The following is a 17,346-nucleotide window of genomic DNA, read 5'->3' as shown; positions in this document are numbered from 1 at the left end:
CCATGGAAACCCATTTTATGAAGCGCTCAACTAACAGTTCTTGGGCTGACATTGCTTCCAGAGGCAGTTTGGAACTCGGTAGTGAGTGTTGTAGTCGAGGACAGACGATTTTTACACGCTACGTGCTTCAGCACTCTGTGATCCTGTTCTGTGAGTTTGTGTGGCCTACCACTTCGCTGCTGAGCCGTTGTTGCTCCTAGACGTGTCCACTTCACATAACAGCACTTACAGTTGACCGGGGCAGCTCTAGCAGGGCAGAAATTTGACGAACTGCCTTGTTGGAAAGGTGGCATCCTATGACGGTGCCATGTTGAAAGTCACTGAGCTCTTCATTACGGGCCATTCTACTGACAATGTTTGTCTATGAAGATTGCATGGCTGTGTGCTCGATTTTATAGACCTTTTTTGAAGGGGTGTCCTCATAGTGTATGTAGCATTAGGACACCTGCTTCATGTTAGTATTGATGAGTTACCAAATATACTGAATGTATGCTTACCTGAAAAGGTTTGATACATACCATGTTATGTGTGTGCCAATTACTATGTGTACCTATAGTTTTACTGTATCCAGGGAAGTAACCAAGATCTCCTCTCTTTCTTCTCACCTCTATCTCTGACACGCATTACATAACCCTTTGCCCTCTCTCGTATCTAAAACGTGTCTGTGTGCGCTTTACACAGTCAAATTAAGCTCCCTCCAGTTTAGTCATGTCACTAAGTGTTAATCTTCAAAGTAGCTGCATTTGTTTAAGCTGTTTTCTAGTGACATTTATTTGGATACATGCATAAGAATTAGCTAATGATGCGCGATTTCACCTGGCATAGAACATGTGCGCTCTCGTCAAAACACTGTTGTTCAGAGGAGCTAGCCAACAACACAACTAACACAATCACTTCAAACTGAAGCTGGAAAGACTGCAAACTAGCTGCATTTGTTTAGTTTGATCTGTTTTCTATTGAAATTACTTTGTACATGTCCATAAAAATGAAGCTGATTCATGATTTCGACTGGCTGAGGAAAGCTGCCCATCTGTCTCGTCCCGACTCCCGACCCCTACATATTAATTACTATGGGACAGCTGGAGATCGAATTTCAATATTGAAACAATGTTGCAAATGTCAGAGACAGACCAAGTTTTATACAAATCTCCGCTATTGAAAACCAATTGCTAGTCTTAAAGAAATGGGAGATGCTTTTTACAGTGGAGATCAAGTTTATAAATTGTCTGGCTGGGCTGATGAGACAGTGGATTGCACAGTAAGATGGAACAGAGTAAATAGGCATTTCAACATCATAGCTTTAGCTGTGGTAACTTGTGGAATAGACACGGGCTGAAATGCGGTTAATAGACACTGGCTGGAATGCGGTTTTAACTGATCAGCGTCCAGGATTCGACCCACCCCGTTGTATAATTCCCTTTAACGCACGGTATATCAGCATAGTAGAATTCAATGGCTATAGTTAATTCTTACATGTTCTATGTTTGAGCTGCTTTTGAAAGCAAAAGTCGAATTGAAAACACTATTGGAATTGTTGAATTCGATTTTCATAATAGCAAGCTGATGGTTAGCTAAACCAGCAAGTCTGTTTGTTTGGTTACCAAGGCAACTACTGTAGCTATCTAATAAACTTGCTAGCTACTTCAGTGGATAATGAACACATTTCTAGTGGCGAATGTGTTAAATTATAGCCATGGTATAAAAGGGATAATCAACTCAGGGCTCTGTGTTCTCTGGAAAATAATGCAACTCCGTGGAAGGTTAGTTCCACTCTGCTAGCGCGTCTTGGAACACACCTTCCATGTTGTTCATTATTGTCCATAGAACGCATAGCCCCTCGGTGATGATCCCTTACTCATGAAGGCCTGCTTGTTGAGTACATTCCAATGTTACCAAAATACAGTCTTACTCATAAAACTATTCAAAGGCTGTGATAGGATAACAGTGAACATGGACCGAACTAGACTGACACTGTAGAAAGGTTACATAATCAAACTGCAAGACAATTAATTTGCAGCTATTCAACACTATTTTAAAATAGACTTGTTACATTATTAGTAATGTAACATTAGTCTTGTTGATTATTTCATAGAAACAACACAAATAGAATATAAAGTGACAAATAATTGACAGTTGTACAATTATAACATTCATCGTATAGCCGTGTAGTAGTTATGGCTAGTCTACAACATCAGTTGCTAGATGGGATTTTACAGCAAATGGACCACTACAAAACGTCATTTAGATGCAAAACATTGACCCTAGAACAATAAATACACAATGTTGACCCTAGAACAATAAATACTCAACATTGACCCTAGAACAATAAATAAAGTGACAAATGATAAAACAAGAAGAATGCACTTTAGTGTAAACAACGTTTCTTTACCCTTATCTACAAAAGTGTTTTCTCCCAATTCTGTCAAAAATGTTCTTATGTCTATCAGACAGTTCTCAAAAGTGCTACTCAGCCTCCATCTTCAGTCAAGCAACTACCTCTAACATTGAGATGAACTGAGCACCTCATCTACAAACAAGATCATTGAAGAACTGGGATATAGTCTGTTGTGAGACAGAGGATTCTGAGCAGACAATCTTTGAGGGGTGTTTCTGCAGCAGGGGCTGGAGGCTGAGGCTGGGGGTCAGTAGGTGGTATCTATAACGTTGCCTTCCATCTGATGTCTGTAGGCCACTCTTGCCTTGTGGGAAAAGTAGACAACTCCACCTCCAGCACCATCACTGGCATAGGTTGTCGGGGCAAACTGGGGCTCCGTCTCAATGCATGGAACTAAACAGGAAAAGGAGAGATGAGAGGATTAAAACCCCATTAAGATTACATTAATACTGACATGAATCTCTCTTGGGAAGTCACATTCCCATACTGTACTACTATTGATATTGATGAACTGTCAAAGGGTTGTCAGTCCAACATTATATTCCAAGTAATTTGTAAATAGCCTTAAAGTGGAACTGACAGCATTTTAGCACCATGAAATCTTATTAAAATCTGTTCATATACACCCCCAGGAAGAATACTTTTTTTCAATCTTTATTAATGACATGCCACTGGTTTTGACTAAAGCCAGTGGGTCTATGTATGCAGATGACTCAACACTATACATGCCAGCTACTACAGCGACTAAAATGACTGCAACATTTAACAAAGAGCTACAGTTAGTTTCAGAATGGGTGGCAAGGAACAAGTTAGTCCTAAATATTTCAAAAACTAAAAGCATTGTAATTGGGACAAATCATTCACTAAACCCTAAACCTTAACTAAATCTTGTAATTAATAATGTGGAAATTGAGCAAGTTGAGGTGACTAAACTGCTTGGAGTAACCCTGGATTGTAAACTGTCATGGTCAAAACATATTGATATAACAGTAGCTAAGATGGGAAGAAGTCTGTCCATAATAAAGCATTGTTCTGCCTTCTTAACAGCACTATCAACAAGGCAGGTCCTACAGGCCCTAGTTTTGTCGCACCTGGACTACTGTTCAGTCGTGTGGTCAGGTGCCACAAAGATGGACTTAGGAAAATTGCAATTGGCTCAGATCAGGGCAGCACGGCTGGCCCTCGGATGTACACAGAGAGCTAACATTAATAATATGCATGTCAATCTCTCTGCTGGCTCAAAGTGGAGGAGAGAATTACTTCATCACTACTTGTATTTGTTAGTGGTATTGACATGTTGAATGCACCATGCTGTCTGTTTGGACTACTGGCATACAGCTCGGACACCAATGCATACCCCACAAGACATGCCACCAGAGGTCTCTTCACAGTCCCCAAGTCCAGAACAGACTATGGGAGGCGCACAGTACTACATAGAGCCATGACTAAATGGAACTCTATTCCACATCAAGTAACTCATGCAAGCAGTAAAATTGGATTTAAAAAACAGATAAAAATACACCTTATGGAACAGCGGGGACTGTGAAGCAACACACACACGATAAGATACACACGTACACATAGATTTTGTATTGTAGATATGTGGTAGTAGAGTAAGGGCCTGAGGGCACACACTTAATGTGTTGTGAAATCTGTTGTGAATGTATTGTAATGTTTTTAAAATTGTATAACTGCCTTAATTTAGCTGGACCCCAGGAAGAGTAGCTCAGCTAATGGGGATCCATAATAAATACAAATACCTTTTTATAAATTCATAGAATATTTGGGAATGATGTAGAGTAAGGCATTTGTGAACATTCTATATCAATATAGAGTGAGAAAGCGACCATGCATTTGGACAATTAATAGACACTGCAGAAATTAAACCTAATAAGTCTACGCAGACCGGTGAGCCATAACCAATAGGAGTTACAGTAGGCCTTTATGCAAATAAGCCTTTGTGCAAATAAGCCATTTGCCACAAGGGCCTGCCATCATTCACTTCGAACTGAACTGTGTGTTTACAGGCAGTAGCAACAGCGCAACTTTAGATCACTCGAACGCATTCGCCAAAAGCCACAAAATACATCTGAATGGATTTCTGCAAATATGTAAATACCACGGGAGGACTCTTACATTTGGGAACTTTACGTTCCTATTGATCAAACAACCATGAAAAGTAGTCTCCCCTTCAGTTATGGACAGCAACAACAACAAGCTCAACAACTAATGCTAGCCAGAGCAAGATGAGCTAAAATCTATTGAGGGAACATTAGATAAACCCTCAAACTTTTTCAGCTAGTTGGCCGTCAAAATTGTACTGATAAACGATGGGGAATAGTAACCTGTTCGTCCTTCTGCAGCTTGTCCGTTTTTGTCCAAAATATTGAGTCATTGAAATGAAACAGTGCATCTTGAATGGGTGGCGGCAACAAACAATTTACCAGGCCAGCTGTGATTTACAACCTGCTAGCAATATTTTTTGGACTACCAAGAAATGTATTGGTGAATTATATGAATCATGCATTGAACTATGCCTTTCTGTACGTCATGGAACTTTGAGTTAAATATAACCTATTTTTAAAACCTCTTATAAAGTTGGTTTTGTAGCATAACCTGGGAATTTGATATTTTTGACTGATATTATGATTGTCTGTTTGTTTCATATCTGCAAATTAGTTAAAATGCTGTCAGTTCCACTTTTAATGAACACAGTGTTCTGCTCTTTGCAAATAGTGCCTCTATGAAAAAATCTAAACAAACAGGCATCCCACTCCTGAAAAAAACTGTAGCTAGTGTTGTTACCCGCTTTAGGGGGGCAGTGTCTGCCCTTGCCCCTGTCTTTACACCTCCTGTACCAGGGAAAACACTGGAGAACCTTCACACCCATGGGTGCAGCAGCTAGAGGAGCCAGTCTGAAAAGAGAGAACAAGGATTTTGTTATTTAAAAGAAGCATTAGCACTGGGTACTCTATACCTTTCAAAACCTGAAAACAGAGAAAACTTGAACAACCATATTGCATTGTGTACTCTGTCTCTTACAAATTAATAATGAGCCTTGTTCAGGGAACGTAAGAGCTACTCATCCCTCTTGTGAATTGCACCAGCAAAATTGACACTCCAAACTTGCCCTAAATGTGTCATTCTGGTTTGGTTGTTGGACTATCATAATAAAATCTTGATAGCTTTTCCGAGAGAAAATGATAGCTTTAGGATATTTTCTTCCTTGTCCTTAATATTTGGGACCCTGGAGGCCGTGAAACATTTAAATTGTTACTTCCAGCAATGACAGAAGATCGAATAGCTTACAAACAGGCAATTAATCAAAGGGAGCTTTTAAATGAAGTAACCCACTGGGCACAGACCTCAGTTCAACATCTAGTTTTGATTTACATTTGGTTGAGTTATCAACTAACGTGAATTCAATGGCTATATCGGTCCGCTAATACAGGACTATTAAAGGCTCAGTGCACTACTTTTGCGAGAAAAAAAACATTTCTTCAACCAAAGAAAAAACGTTATTAATTTTAAAAAATGTATTCTCATTTTTCGGGGGGTGCTGCAGCACCCTCAGCACCTCTACTTCCCGCGGCTATGCATGTCATTGGATTTAGGTGTCACGAACGTTGACTGATGACTCGTGGAACCAAGGCGCAGCGTGATAAGCGTACATACTTTAATTGTACTTACACGAACAAAAACAACAAACAAACGATACGTGAAGTCCTAGGTTATACACAACAAACCAAACGGAACAAGATCCCACAAAGACTAGTGCAAAACAGGCTGCCTAAATATGGTCCCCAATCAGAGACAACGAGCTACAGCTGCCTCTGATTGGGAACCACCCCGGCCAACATAGATCAAAACGATCTAGAACGAAAACATAGAAAAACTAAACATAGAAAAATCCACACCCTGGCTCAACATTTAAGAGTCCCCAGAGCCAGGGCGTGACAGTACCCCCCCCCCCCCAAAGGCGCGGACTGCGACCGCGCCACACAAACACAAGAGGGTAGGGGCCGGGTGGGCATTCCGCCTCGGAGGCGGATCCGGCTCCGGGCGTGACCACCACTCTCTCTCCACCCCCCCGTTGCGCCCCTGATCTGGTCCCGCTGGCCAGAGCTGGACTGGACACCGGTGGAGCGGATTGCTCTGGCTCCGGAGTGGAGCAGCTGACCGGTGCCGGACCAGGCACCGGTGGAACAGGCACGGGCTGTGCCGGACTGGACACACGCACCACTGGCTTGGTGCGGGGAGCAGGAACGGGCCGGACCGGGCTGACAACGCGCACCACTGGCTTGGTGCGGGGAGCAGGAACGGGCCGGACCGGGCTGACGACGCGCACCACTGGCTTGGTGCGGGGAGCAGGAACGGGCCGGACTGGGCTGACGACGCGCACCACTGGCTTGGTGCGAGGGACAGGAACAGGCCGGACTGGGCTGGCGACGCGCACCACTGGCTTGGTGCGAGGGACAGGAACAGGCCGGACCGGGCTGGCGACGCGCACCACTGGCTTGGTGCGGGGAGCAGGAACAGGCCGGACCGGACTGTGGAGGCGGACTGGAGGTCTGGAGCGGAGAGCTGACACAACCCGTCCTGGCTGAATGCCTATTTCCACACAATATGTGTGAGGCATCAGCACAGGACGCACAGGGCTGTGCACTTGTACTGGCGCTACAGCACGTGGCACTGGTGCAGGATATACGGGGCCGAGGAGGCGTACTGGAGACCACGAGCGTTGAGCCGGCACACCCCGTCCTGGCTGAATGCCCATCTTTGCACGACACGTGCGTGGTGCTAGCACAGGACGTACAGGACTGTGCCGGAACACTCGCGGCACAGTACGTGGCTCCGCATAACACGGAGCCTGCCCAGTCTCACGCTTCCTAGCCTGAGTACGGGGAGTTGGCTCTGCTCTACCTCTAGGCTCCGCCAACAACCCTTTTAGCCCCCTCCAAAAAATTAATTGGGGCTGTCTCTCGGGCTTCCTCCTCGGCCGGTACCCTCTGCGTTGCCGCTGCTCCTCTCTGTAGCGCGCCTCCACAGTCTCCTCTCCTGCCTGGGCATTCACCTTTGCCCATGGCCCTTTGCCCGTGAAGATCTCCTCCCAAGACCACCATTTGCCCACCTGCGACATCGCCATCTTCTCCTCCTGGGCACGCTGCTTGGTCCTCTTATGGTGGGATCTTCTGTCACGAACGTTGACTGATGACTCGTGGAACCAAGGCGCAGCGTGATAAGCGTACATACTTTAATTGTACTTACACGAACAAAAACAACAAACAAACGATACGTGAAGTCCTAGGTTATACACAACAAACCAAACGGAACAAGATCCCACAAAGACTAGTGCAAAACAGGCTGCCGAAATATGGTCCCCAATCAGAGACAACGAGCTACAGCTGCCTCTGATTGGGAACCACCCCGGCCAACATAGATCAAAACGATCTAGAACGAAAACATAGAAAAACTAAACATAGAAAAACTAAACATAGAAAAATCCACACCCTGGCTCAACATTTAAGAGTCCCCAGAGCCAGGGCGTGACATTAGGTTAAATGTTGAGTGACAAAAAGACGACATTCCCTTACGTTGATGACTTTTTGCAAATCCAATCAGTTTTCCATCACATAGATTTTTTGTTGTTGAAATTACGTACAAACAACGTTGATTCAACCAGTTTTTGCCCAGTGGAAATTTACATAGAGACTGTGCACCAAATCTCTGTCTGGCTGTGTGCCGGAACCACGGGCCCAAAAAGTCCCATCTAACAGACATAATCCAGTGCCTACTTATACAGCCGCATACGTTTCTGTTTACATTATCCAACTATGTTGTGACAGTAAGAAGTCAATGTCATAGAGCATATGAACTCTAGTCATCCTCTTATGAAAGTTGATTTCCACTGGTAAAGTTAGTTTGTTTCCTAAGCTTCAGGTCTGTTCAGGTCAGTGTTTCTCAATGGGTGTTCGCTTTCAAATACTCATTTTGATGTATCACAATGGGATTTGCTCCAGGCAGATGACTACTAGCAAGAACCAATCACACAAAGTCTGTCGGAGACCTTTATAAGGTACCACTTCCTCGTACTCTTGTACTTCTCGCCTCTCTTCCTAGCGGAAGATCACTAATCTCCTGAAGCTCTCCTCAGCATGACTTGATCCCTGTTTTCCAACTTAACTGTTCTCAGGCAAACACAAGGTTAACGCTCCCGAAGGTAGGACCTTAGCTCTTGTCCCTGTGTTGAAGAACTGACGGAAAGGAAAGTTTCAGCTTCAAGTATAATTATTTTTCTACTCTAATGGGGCCTTCACAACAAATTGATTTGGAGCGTTTTTTCCTAACTATGGTGCATTTTCCCCCTTACCTCGGTTAGTTTGGACTGGTGTGAACACTCTAGCCGCACTCGGGAGCGCACTAAACAATGCACTGTGGTTCGCTCAAAAAGTGTGGCCTCGGTCGGATTCCATTTGTACCATGATGCGATTCACTGCAGTCCTGACAAAACATTTACGTCATTTAGCAGACGCTCTTATCCAGAGCGACTTACAGTTAGTGAGTGCATACATTTTTCATACTGGCCCCCCGTGGGAATCGAACCCACAACCCTGGCATTGCAAACACCATGCTCAACCAACTGAGCTACAGGAAACACAGGAAAAGAACCACAGGTGTGCAGTATTACTGGTTGTTTGACTGTGAGCATTTGATGAAATGCATGCAATACCATAACTTGATATCTCTGAAACATTCTGTGAGTAGCAGTGTCTTAATCTACACAGGAAGCCTGTCCGACCCTAGTGCAGCTGTACGGAAGCGGGTCAGGTCTGCTGGCTAGCCCAGACAGTAGCATTGCCAGCTCCCTCGTGTAGTACAACCTACGTTCACTAGTTTTTGTTGACTAGACTGACCGGTTTAGCCTCTCTGCATTACGGTCGTGGGAGATTTTCTACCCGAAGACGAATACCCACACGGTTCCCTTCGGCTAGCACTGTACTAGCTATAACAACCTAATGCCTACACTAGCCCACCACGGCTATAGCGTTTATACACAGTGCTCATTTCAGCTAGCCATTAGCCGTGAGCCATCTAATAAGCTAGCTCACACCTGTCAAGGCTAATTCACAGCAGCCATACTGGGTTAGCAGGCCTTTTTCTATGAATTAGGGACACAGGAAGGGTAACAGTGGCTTGACCACAGCCCAACCTGACTTCTCGGTTTAATAAATTATGGCCACTGCTACCCCGCCTGAGGCAGACACTTAAACCCCCTCGATCTTGTGCTGGTGGCTCGATGATGCTGGGAAGCCAGCTGCTACTGGCTCTTCCACCTACAGAGGAATTGCCAGCTTGTTCTCCCGTTTAGTACATCTAATGTTCACTCGTTTCATTGACTAAACTGACCGGTTACACCTCACCGTGCTATGGTGAAAAGAGACTCTCAAGACTGAAGAAACAACGCTATTCACACGGTTTTCCTCGGCTAATGCAGTGCTAGCTATAGCTAGGCTATTAGTCCACTGGGTGAACACTAGCTAGCTTACACAAAAGCCTCACGGCTAAGCATCGCCTAGCACACACATAACCTGGTTAGCAATACTTTTCTCACGCTGTTATTATACGCCTCCGTACCCTTGAGAAACAAACATGCTCAGGCAGCTCTTGAACGTGTCCTGCAAGTTTTATGAAGTTTTACCAAGTACCGGCCCGTGCTAGCTTAAGCTACACTACTAGCCTTCACGGCGAACACTAGCTAGCTAACCAATCACCGTCTAGCGACTGCTAGCTTAGCTCTCGTATTTAGTTCACCTAGCATTAAGTTGCTTTGTGCCTATGAACTGAACCAGTCCTACCATGCGGTGATCCGGTCCATGAGTCAGCCTTAAGCAGGCTAGCTAACGCGGCAAGGCTGGCTGTACCACTGCTAACTTAGGCTTGGCGAAACGCTCACGTGGCATACCTCAGCTAGCATACCGCTAGCTTAGCTCTTTTGCATAGTTCACATAACATTCAGTTGTTTTTGTGCTTATTTACTTAACCGGTCCAAAAGACTCAAAAACCAGGTAAGCTACTGTGTCAAGGCTAGCCTTGCCACCACCTGCCCACAGATTCGGGTACTGTGGCAACTCGATCTCCCCATCTATGAGCCAAGACTCCGCAGCAGAGAGAGGGCAGTTCGCTAGTGCCAGTGCTAACTGAGCGACCAGCGAAGCAGCAGGCTGCAAACTCGCAGTCCACTAATATTATCAGAGAACCAGGGTTACGAAAGTAACCTTAAATTATGGTGAGCAGCAAATCCCAGGAGGCTTAGCGTGTTTCTTCAGGGAATTGTGAGAACAAGGGAAAACACTGCCAACAAGCTGATCTCATCTCAGATCTCTCTCCTTTACAGTACAGGTCAAGGCAAGCCCAAACATGGTGATCCCCACATGCCCAACTAAGCTGTTATTGCGTGTGTGTGTTTTCCTAGGTCCATTTCAGTTTGTGCCCTCAATTCTGAAATAATGTGAGGTTCCATATCAATGATTTCACATAGTGCTACCTGATACAAGTGTAGAAATGTAGGGGGCGCAGACTTAACCTCTGTGCAGGGACAATACACTGTAGGCTACTCTTTTGTGAGGCAGGCCTGCAGGAAAACCCCAATGGTGCACAACAAGGCCGGGGGCTGCTGCCACCAATGTAGCAAAAAGTGGAGAGCTCAGTAACCTTAAGTTTACAGGGCAAGTGCACTTACTTTGCCTACTGTATAAAGGTGCTGTCCAGAGGGTGCTACACTTGTTCGCATGCCAGACCTGTTGCGGTCAACCGGTAAGCTACAGTAGGCTATTGATACACTGCGTTCTCTGAAAAGACCGTTACATAAACTGGCAGTCGGATAATCTGTTGTTGCCATTGAAACTAGAGCAATTCACGCAGAAATCAACAGAGCAAGGCAAACAGATCTCTCAGTATCCCATAATGGAATTCAATGCAGAATTTAATGAATGCATTTTATTTTCTAAATTCTGATCTTAAAATGAGAAATTCTGTGTGTTGTTATGCACAAAATAGCTCATGTATAAAGTAGGCCTGGGCTATATGCAAATTAAGAAATCATGTAAGAGAAATAATTCTGAATTACAATAGCAAGTCCCAGTGCAGTCAAAATTATGTTTCTCCTTTGTTTTGTATCATATTGTACAACAGCTGATGAAACTAACATTGTAAAAGTCTGAACAAATTTGATCACTGTTTGATTTCCTGGCAGTTTTTGGTTGAAAATGCAATCTACACAGGACCGTCTAATCAGCAGGTTTGCATGGGCAGGAGTTTTGTACATTTGTTAATAGACCAATTACAAAAAGCTTTCCAAACCTCTCTGTCAATAACAGGTTGTTTTCAGTTTCCCCCTCCCAACTCAGACCACTCCCAAACAGTCCTACCAAAATTCTTGCTTGAGAAATAGTTTTTTGCTAAAAAAGCTATTTTTTCAATTTTAATGGAAAACTATTAGACTACACTAAGGTATTTAATTGGTACCCAGAAATTATATTGATATAATTGCTGCATTGGTTCAGTAAGATACTTTGTCCTCTTACTCCCTCTCAATCCCAATTCCTCAAATGTAAAAAATCACAATAGCTAAATGTAGGCATAGCCTACAGCCAATCAATAACTGTATAAAGGTTATGTCAACCTAATTGAAATGTGAAAACAAAACATCGAAAAATCCCTGGATGTCTTGGTGCTATTGAATAGCCAAAAGAATAGAATAGTCTATAACTCACCTGTAAATCAAAGATCCAAATGATATGAACTTGATTAGTGAGTAGGTTTGGTTGGAGTTCTCCTAATAATTGTATCATTTGCTCTTTGATGTCAGATCTTCTGGTTTGATATCGCGAGGCACTCAGAGCTCATTCCCCTGACCACTGATGCTGTAAATGCAACCTGTCTTGTCCCTGGTAGAGCGTCTGTCACTCTCTCATTGATACAACGAGGGCATGGAAATTTTCCACTGTCGACTGTGCGTCTTTAAATAGCTAATCCCTCAATGCGTGGCCACAAAACAAAACATGCCTCCCCCGACGCTGTCCCCACACAGTGTATGTGTGTGTTGGCAACTTAGTATTGGCAGTAAATAGATTTCCAGTGAAGTGTTGCTATGTTCTCTTGTAAAGAACTGTTAAAAACAAGGACATGCATGGTGATCCAATTGGTAAGGGATGCAATGTTAGTCAAGATGATGTGTTTACCTACACTAATATGTAAAACATTTTATTCGGAATATTGTTCCCCCACATTGTAAGATACAAAATGAATTGCTTTTATTAAAGGTCAACATATGCTATTACTATCTTGTCCATCATCAACACAAGAGGACACCAGAGAATGCAACCAACACAAAAGTCAACCATAAAGTTGATCATGTCTGAAAAGTGTCCTTACCTGCTCATTCCTGAGTAACCTACTTTGAATGATAGGCAGAACAACGCTGACCTTTGGTGACCCTGAGCAGTGAACTTTCAAACAGCTGACATACAGCACAACAGCTGGTAGGGAGAAAATAGGTTATTTTGTAGTTGTTTATATGAAACTGGCATAGCTTTAATACACTTTAAAAAAAAATATACTATTCTATTGCTATAATGGGCAATTAGAAAGCCTGTAATATACTCAAAGTATTTTTTCCAACTATTCTCAATTATATTACAACAGGCCATGATTATATACACATGACAGAAGTTGACTGTTTTAACCTACTTAAAAAAACAAATTTGGCATGTTACTGTATTTATTACTGCATAACAACTGTTTTTGTTATCCACAAAATATGAGTATAGGTTGTCAACAGTTTTCTATGAATGTCATCATTCTATTCAAGCCCGACAAGTGAATACAAGCAAACCCTTACAGTTACTGAGTGAAGTTATGTCATAAAAAGCTTTTTGATTGATTCTGTACACCATTTATATGATGCACTTGTGACTAAAACTCCATTAAAACTTGGATTAAAGAGTCAATATTTGACATCTGACAAATGGCATCAGAATGATAGTAGCCCTGGTAACCCACAGGCTTGTGAGGTGATGTAATGGTAGTGGACATGTTGTGATCCACTAGAGGGAGATGTTGCCATTTCATGCCAGACAGTCGACAACAGAACCTGCTTCCCTTTTCGTTATTTCTTTAACACAAAGCACCTTTTTCAATATGATGGAAACATTTTATTCTAAACAAGGATAACGTAATAAAAGTACAGCTTGATTGAATATTTTAAAAAATACATAATAATGTGACATTGAATTACAGCGGAGTTACAGTGATATTTGATAGTACTTCATGCAGCACAGTTATGTTTTTACAGCTTCACCTTTGCTCTCTACCTATAAAAGAACCAGTGTATTGTAAGATCCACCTCCACACCACCTCCAGACCTATAGACATATGAAAGTTCTCCATAAACATAATCTCCACACCTCAACTTTCCCTACTAGCCTCATGCCCTGTTTTCTTTCTCCATTCCTTCACATTCTTCCTCTCCCTGCTCAAAGTAGAAGTTGCCCCTATCCACAGATCTAGGATCAGATTACTTGACCCCCAATCCTAACCTTAACCATAAGGAGGAAGAAAATGTTATCTGACCCTGCATCAGTGGTTGGGTCAACATCTACTCTACTCACACCCACACACTGCCTTTCCCCTCCCCCTCTGTGGCCCCATGCTGGCCGCAGCAGTCCCCTCCACGGTGGCGCGAGGTAGGTAAGTTCTTGTATACGGCCCTGCTATAGGGGATGAAGCAGAGGCCCAGTTGGAGGTGGCGGGCCAGGCGGCAGTAGGCAGCCAGAGCCAGGACCAGGAGGGGGGTGACCAGGATAAAGCCCACCACCAACAGGGCCACACAGCCACCGTCATCCAGAAGGTCTGAACAGTACAGGGACGTGCCATTGGGCTGCACCTGGGGACGACATACACAGATATTAAAACCACTCATCATGTGTCACACTACAATGCTCAGGTCGTGACTCATGCTCTTTCTCCCCATCTGTCTCTGACTCTTTCCTCTCTGTCTCTATCTCTCTGAGACACACAGACTTCCTTCCAGGATGGCAGTCTTACCGTGGAGTGACACAGGAAGCCAAACACTACCATGACCAGTGCTGGGGTCAAGATGGTGCCGAACACGATGCTGGCCAGTGTGCCGTTGACAAGTGCGATGATCAGGTTCTGAGCCGTCACCAGTACTGAGCATGCCCAGCAGTCCAGAGAGCCTCTCAGCTCCAGAGGGGCGTCCGTACCCCCCGCCGTGCTGCCCGCCACTGAGTACGGGGGTGGCACCACCACTCCTGACCCCCCCATGGGTGATCTTGGCACAGAGGTCACAGAGCCTGTGTGCTGGAGGTGGGATGGCAGTGATGACAGAGGTTCCCCATTGTTAATGTGATGCAGCTGGGTGATGCCCTTCTCCAGGGTCCCGTTCCTCGACAGACTCATCCTCCCTTGGTCTTCAGAAAACAAAATGATTAGGGTTGTTTTATTAATTCATTTATTTATGTGCATATCATACAGTACAATGGTATATTCATTATTACTAGTGGCAGTGCAGTTGGTAATGGGCCAAGTGGTATTGGGCGGGTCTATTCTTCTGTTAGGGTGCCTTAGCAGTTGCAGTTACATAGACTGGGAGCCTGATAATGTATCCCCTGCACACAATGGAATCTGTTTGGCATTCCCATGCTTTTACATAACAGATTGAAAAAAGCCTCAACGTCGCTCCATTAAAGTGAGAGTAGCTAATTTTCCTAAAGTACGGTGGTGAGAGGTGCGGAAAGTAAACACAGATAACTACGCACCTCTGGGAAGGAGGAAATAGACTCCCCTTGGCCCTACCCCCAGTCTCCTGGATGACTACAGACTCAGAACAATGAGCCAGGAACCCCCCCCCCCCTTCTGAGAAACCCTCTACCACAAATTTTAACAGTCAACAACTCTGAAAACGGATAATTATAATGGATGTTATTTCATATATTTCACCCAACTTTCCAGTTGTCTTTAGAAGTGGGGTGGTACCTCAGCCATGTGTCATGGTCACAAATCTGATACTAGAACTGTTGGTATTGAGATGAAGGTAGCATGTATGACCTCTCTGAGAACATCATGGGAAAAAGGGATCATGGATTTAAATAGTTACCTTTCCATTCAGTCTCCATATGAACCTGGCAATGAACGGGGTGGATTAAAACCCTTCAAATAAAGTTATTAAACTGTCCTGTAATACAATGCCAAATGCTAAACGTCTCATCACACCCAAACATGCACTAGCAGCATAAACCCTATGAGCTGGAAGAGAGTTGACCATGATCTTTGTTAGGATGTTTAGTTTTAGTTTCCATGGCCCTCCTTCATCCCTGGACACACATAATGACCATAAAGATATGTTTACTCACTGTGTGATTGGTGGAGTAGTTCTGAGGATCTGTCTCTCTCTCCTCTCACAGCAGCAGTGAGACGATGAGAATACACTCCGTTCTTTAACCTGTCTTCCCACTCTGAGAACGCTTGTGGAGAGAAGAAGAGGTAGGTCTCCACTACATGAACATCCAGATCCAGAGGTCAGAGTGATGCTATTGATCAGGTGGAGGTTTATAGCCTGATGATGAGGGTTTAGACCTTTGTTGTTCTCTGCTATATCCTGGTGTTTCAGGAGATAAACTCCAGGTATTCAGCAGATGTTTTGTGTCCTCACAGCCCTCAGTCAGTGTGACTCTCTTGCTCCTTTGCTTTGTGCTAAATTAAGGCAAATGTTGCTTTCCTGCTTGGCTCTGGCTCTTCATTTCCTGCCGTGCCGTTTCCTCACTTTTACTCCAGTTTGGTTAGTCACTGAGTCTCCCCTCTGTCTCCTGCCTGTCTTCTCTCTGCTGGGTGCGTGTCTGTGGCTGCTGTGGTGCTGGTGGGTACAGAGAGGCAGCTGGGGTGTGTTAGGGGTTGGTGATGGTATTTGGGAAGGGCGGGGGCACACAGGAGGGATTACACTGATAACCCCTGCACCCAGTGGGGAGCGAGGGGGTAGGGAGGGGAGGAATGGGAAGGCAGTCACTCCAGAGAGGGAGAGAGTGTTTATTTGGATATATTAGGAGTCAGGGGTGAGGGACAAATTTCAGCAGTTACTACAACCACTAACCACTACCTTCTGCTGAAGTCACTACAACCACTAACCACTACCTTTGCTGAAGTCACTACAACCACTAACCACTACCTTCTGCTGCAGTTACTACAACCCCTAAACAATACCTTCTGCTGAAGTCACTACAACCACTAACCACTATCTTCTGCTGAAGTCACTACAACCACTAACCACTACCTTCTGCTGAAGTCACTACAACCACTAACCACTATCTTCTGCTGAAGTCACTACAACCACTAACCACTACCTTCTGCTGAAGTCACTACAACCACTAACCACTACCTTCTGCTGAAGTCACTACAACCACTACCTTCTGCTGAAGTCACTACAACCACTAACCACTACCTTCTGCTGAAGTCACTACAACCACTAACCACTACCTTCTGCTGAAGTCACTACAACCACTAACCTCTGCTGAAGTCACTACAACCACTAACCACTACCTTCTGCTGAAGTCACTACAACCACTAACCACTACCTTCTGCTGAAGTCACTACAACCACTAACCAATACCTTCTGCTGAAGTCACTACAACCACTAACCACTACCTTTGCTGAAGTCCCTACAACCACTAACCACTACCTTCTGCTGCAGTTACTACAACCCCTAACCACTACCTTCTGCTGAAGTCACTACAACCACTAACCACTACCTTCTGCTGAAGTCACTACAACCACTAACCACTACCTTCTGCTGAAGTCACTACAACCACTAACCTCTGCTGAAGTCACTACAACCACTAACCACTACCTTCTGCTGAAGTCACTACAACCACTAACCA

At 44.2% G+C, this 17,346-nt stretch overlaps 1 protein-coding gene and 1 long non-coding RNA gene across 2 annotated transcripts; both read right to left on the bottom strand.

The window, feature by feature from the left end:
* Positions 1-1,716: 1,716 nt before the first annotated feature.
* LOC121580331 lies at positions 1,717-12,362 on the bottom strand. The gene is made up of 3 exons (XR_006003022.2): positions 12,169-12,362; positions 5,201-5,310; positions 1,717-2,788 (listed from the first exon to the last, which is right to left on the bottom strand). It is a non-coding gene; the product is annotated as an uncharacterized LOC121580331 (long non-coding RNA).
* An 883-nt stretch (positions 12,363-13,245) lies between these two features.
* Positions 13,246-16,362, bottom strand: LOC121580219 (transmembrane protein 88-like). The gene is made up of 3 exons (XM_041895271.2): positions 15,829-16,362; positions 14,501-14,886; positions 13,246-14,339 (listed from the first exon to the last, which is right to left on the bottom strand). The coding sequence occupies exons 2-3, from the start codon at positions 14,873-14,875 to the stop codon at positions 14,061-14,063; spliced, it is 654 nt and encodes a 217-aa protein (XP_041751205.2). The 5' UTR covers positions 14,876-14,886; positions 15,829-16,362; the 3' UTR covers positions 13,246-14,060.
* Positions 16,363-17,346: the final 984 nt, after the last annotated feature.

This window comes from Coregonus clupeaformis, chromosome 13, assembly GCF_020615455.1.
Source record: "Coregonus clupeaformis isolate EN_2021a chromosome 13, ASM2061545v1, whole genome shotgun sequence".
NCBI lineage: Eukaryota > Metazoa > Chordata > Actinopteri > Salmoniformes > Salmonidae > Coregonus > Coregonus clupeaformis.
The sequence above is the reverse complement of the archived record's forward strand: the minus strand, read 5'-3'. Positions and strand labels throughout refer to the sequence as shown.

Coding starts and splice junctions, on each gene's coding strand:
- LOC121580219 (XM_041895271.2), bottom strand. CDS start 14,875: ATGAGTCTGTCGAGGAACGGGACCCTGGAGAAGGGCATCACCCAGCTG. Junction 14,340..14,500: donor GCTTCCTGTGTCACTCCACG/GTAAGACTGCCA, acceptor TGTCGTCCCCAG/GTGCAGCCCAATGGCACGTC.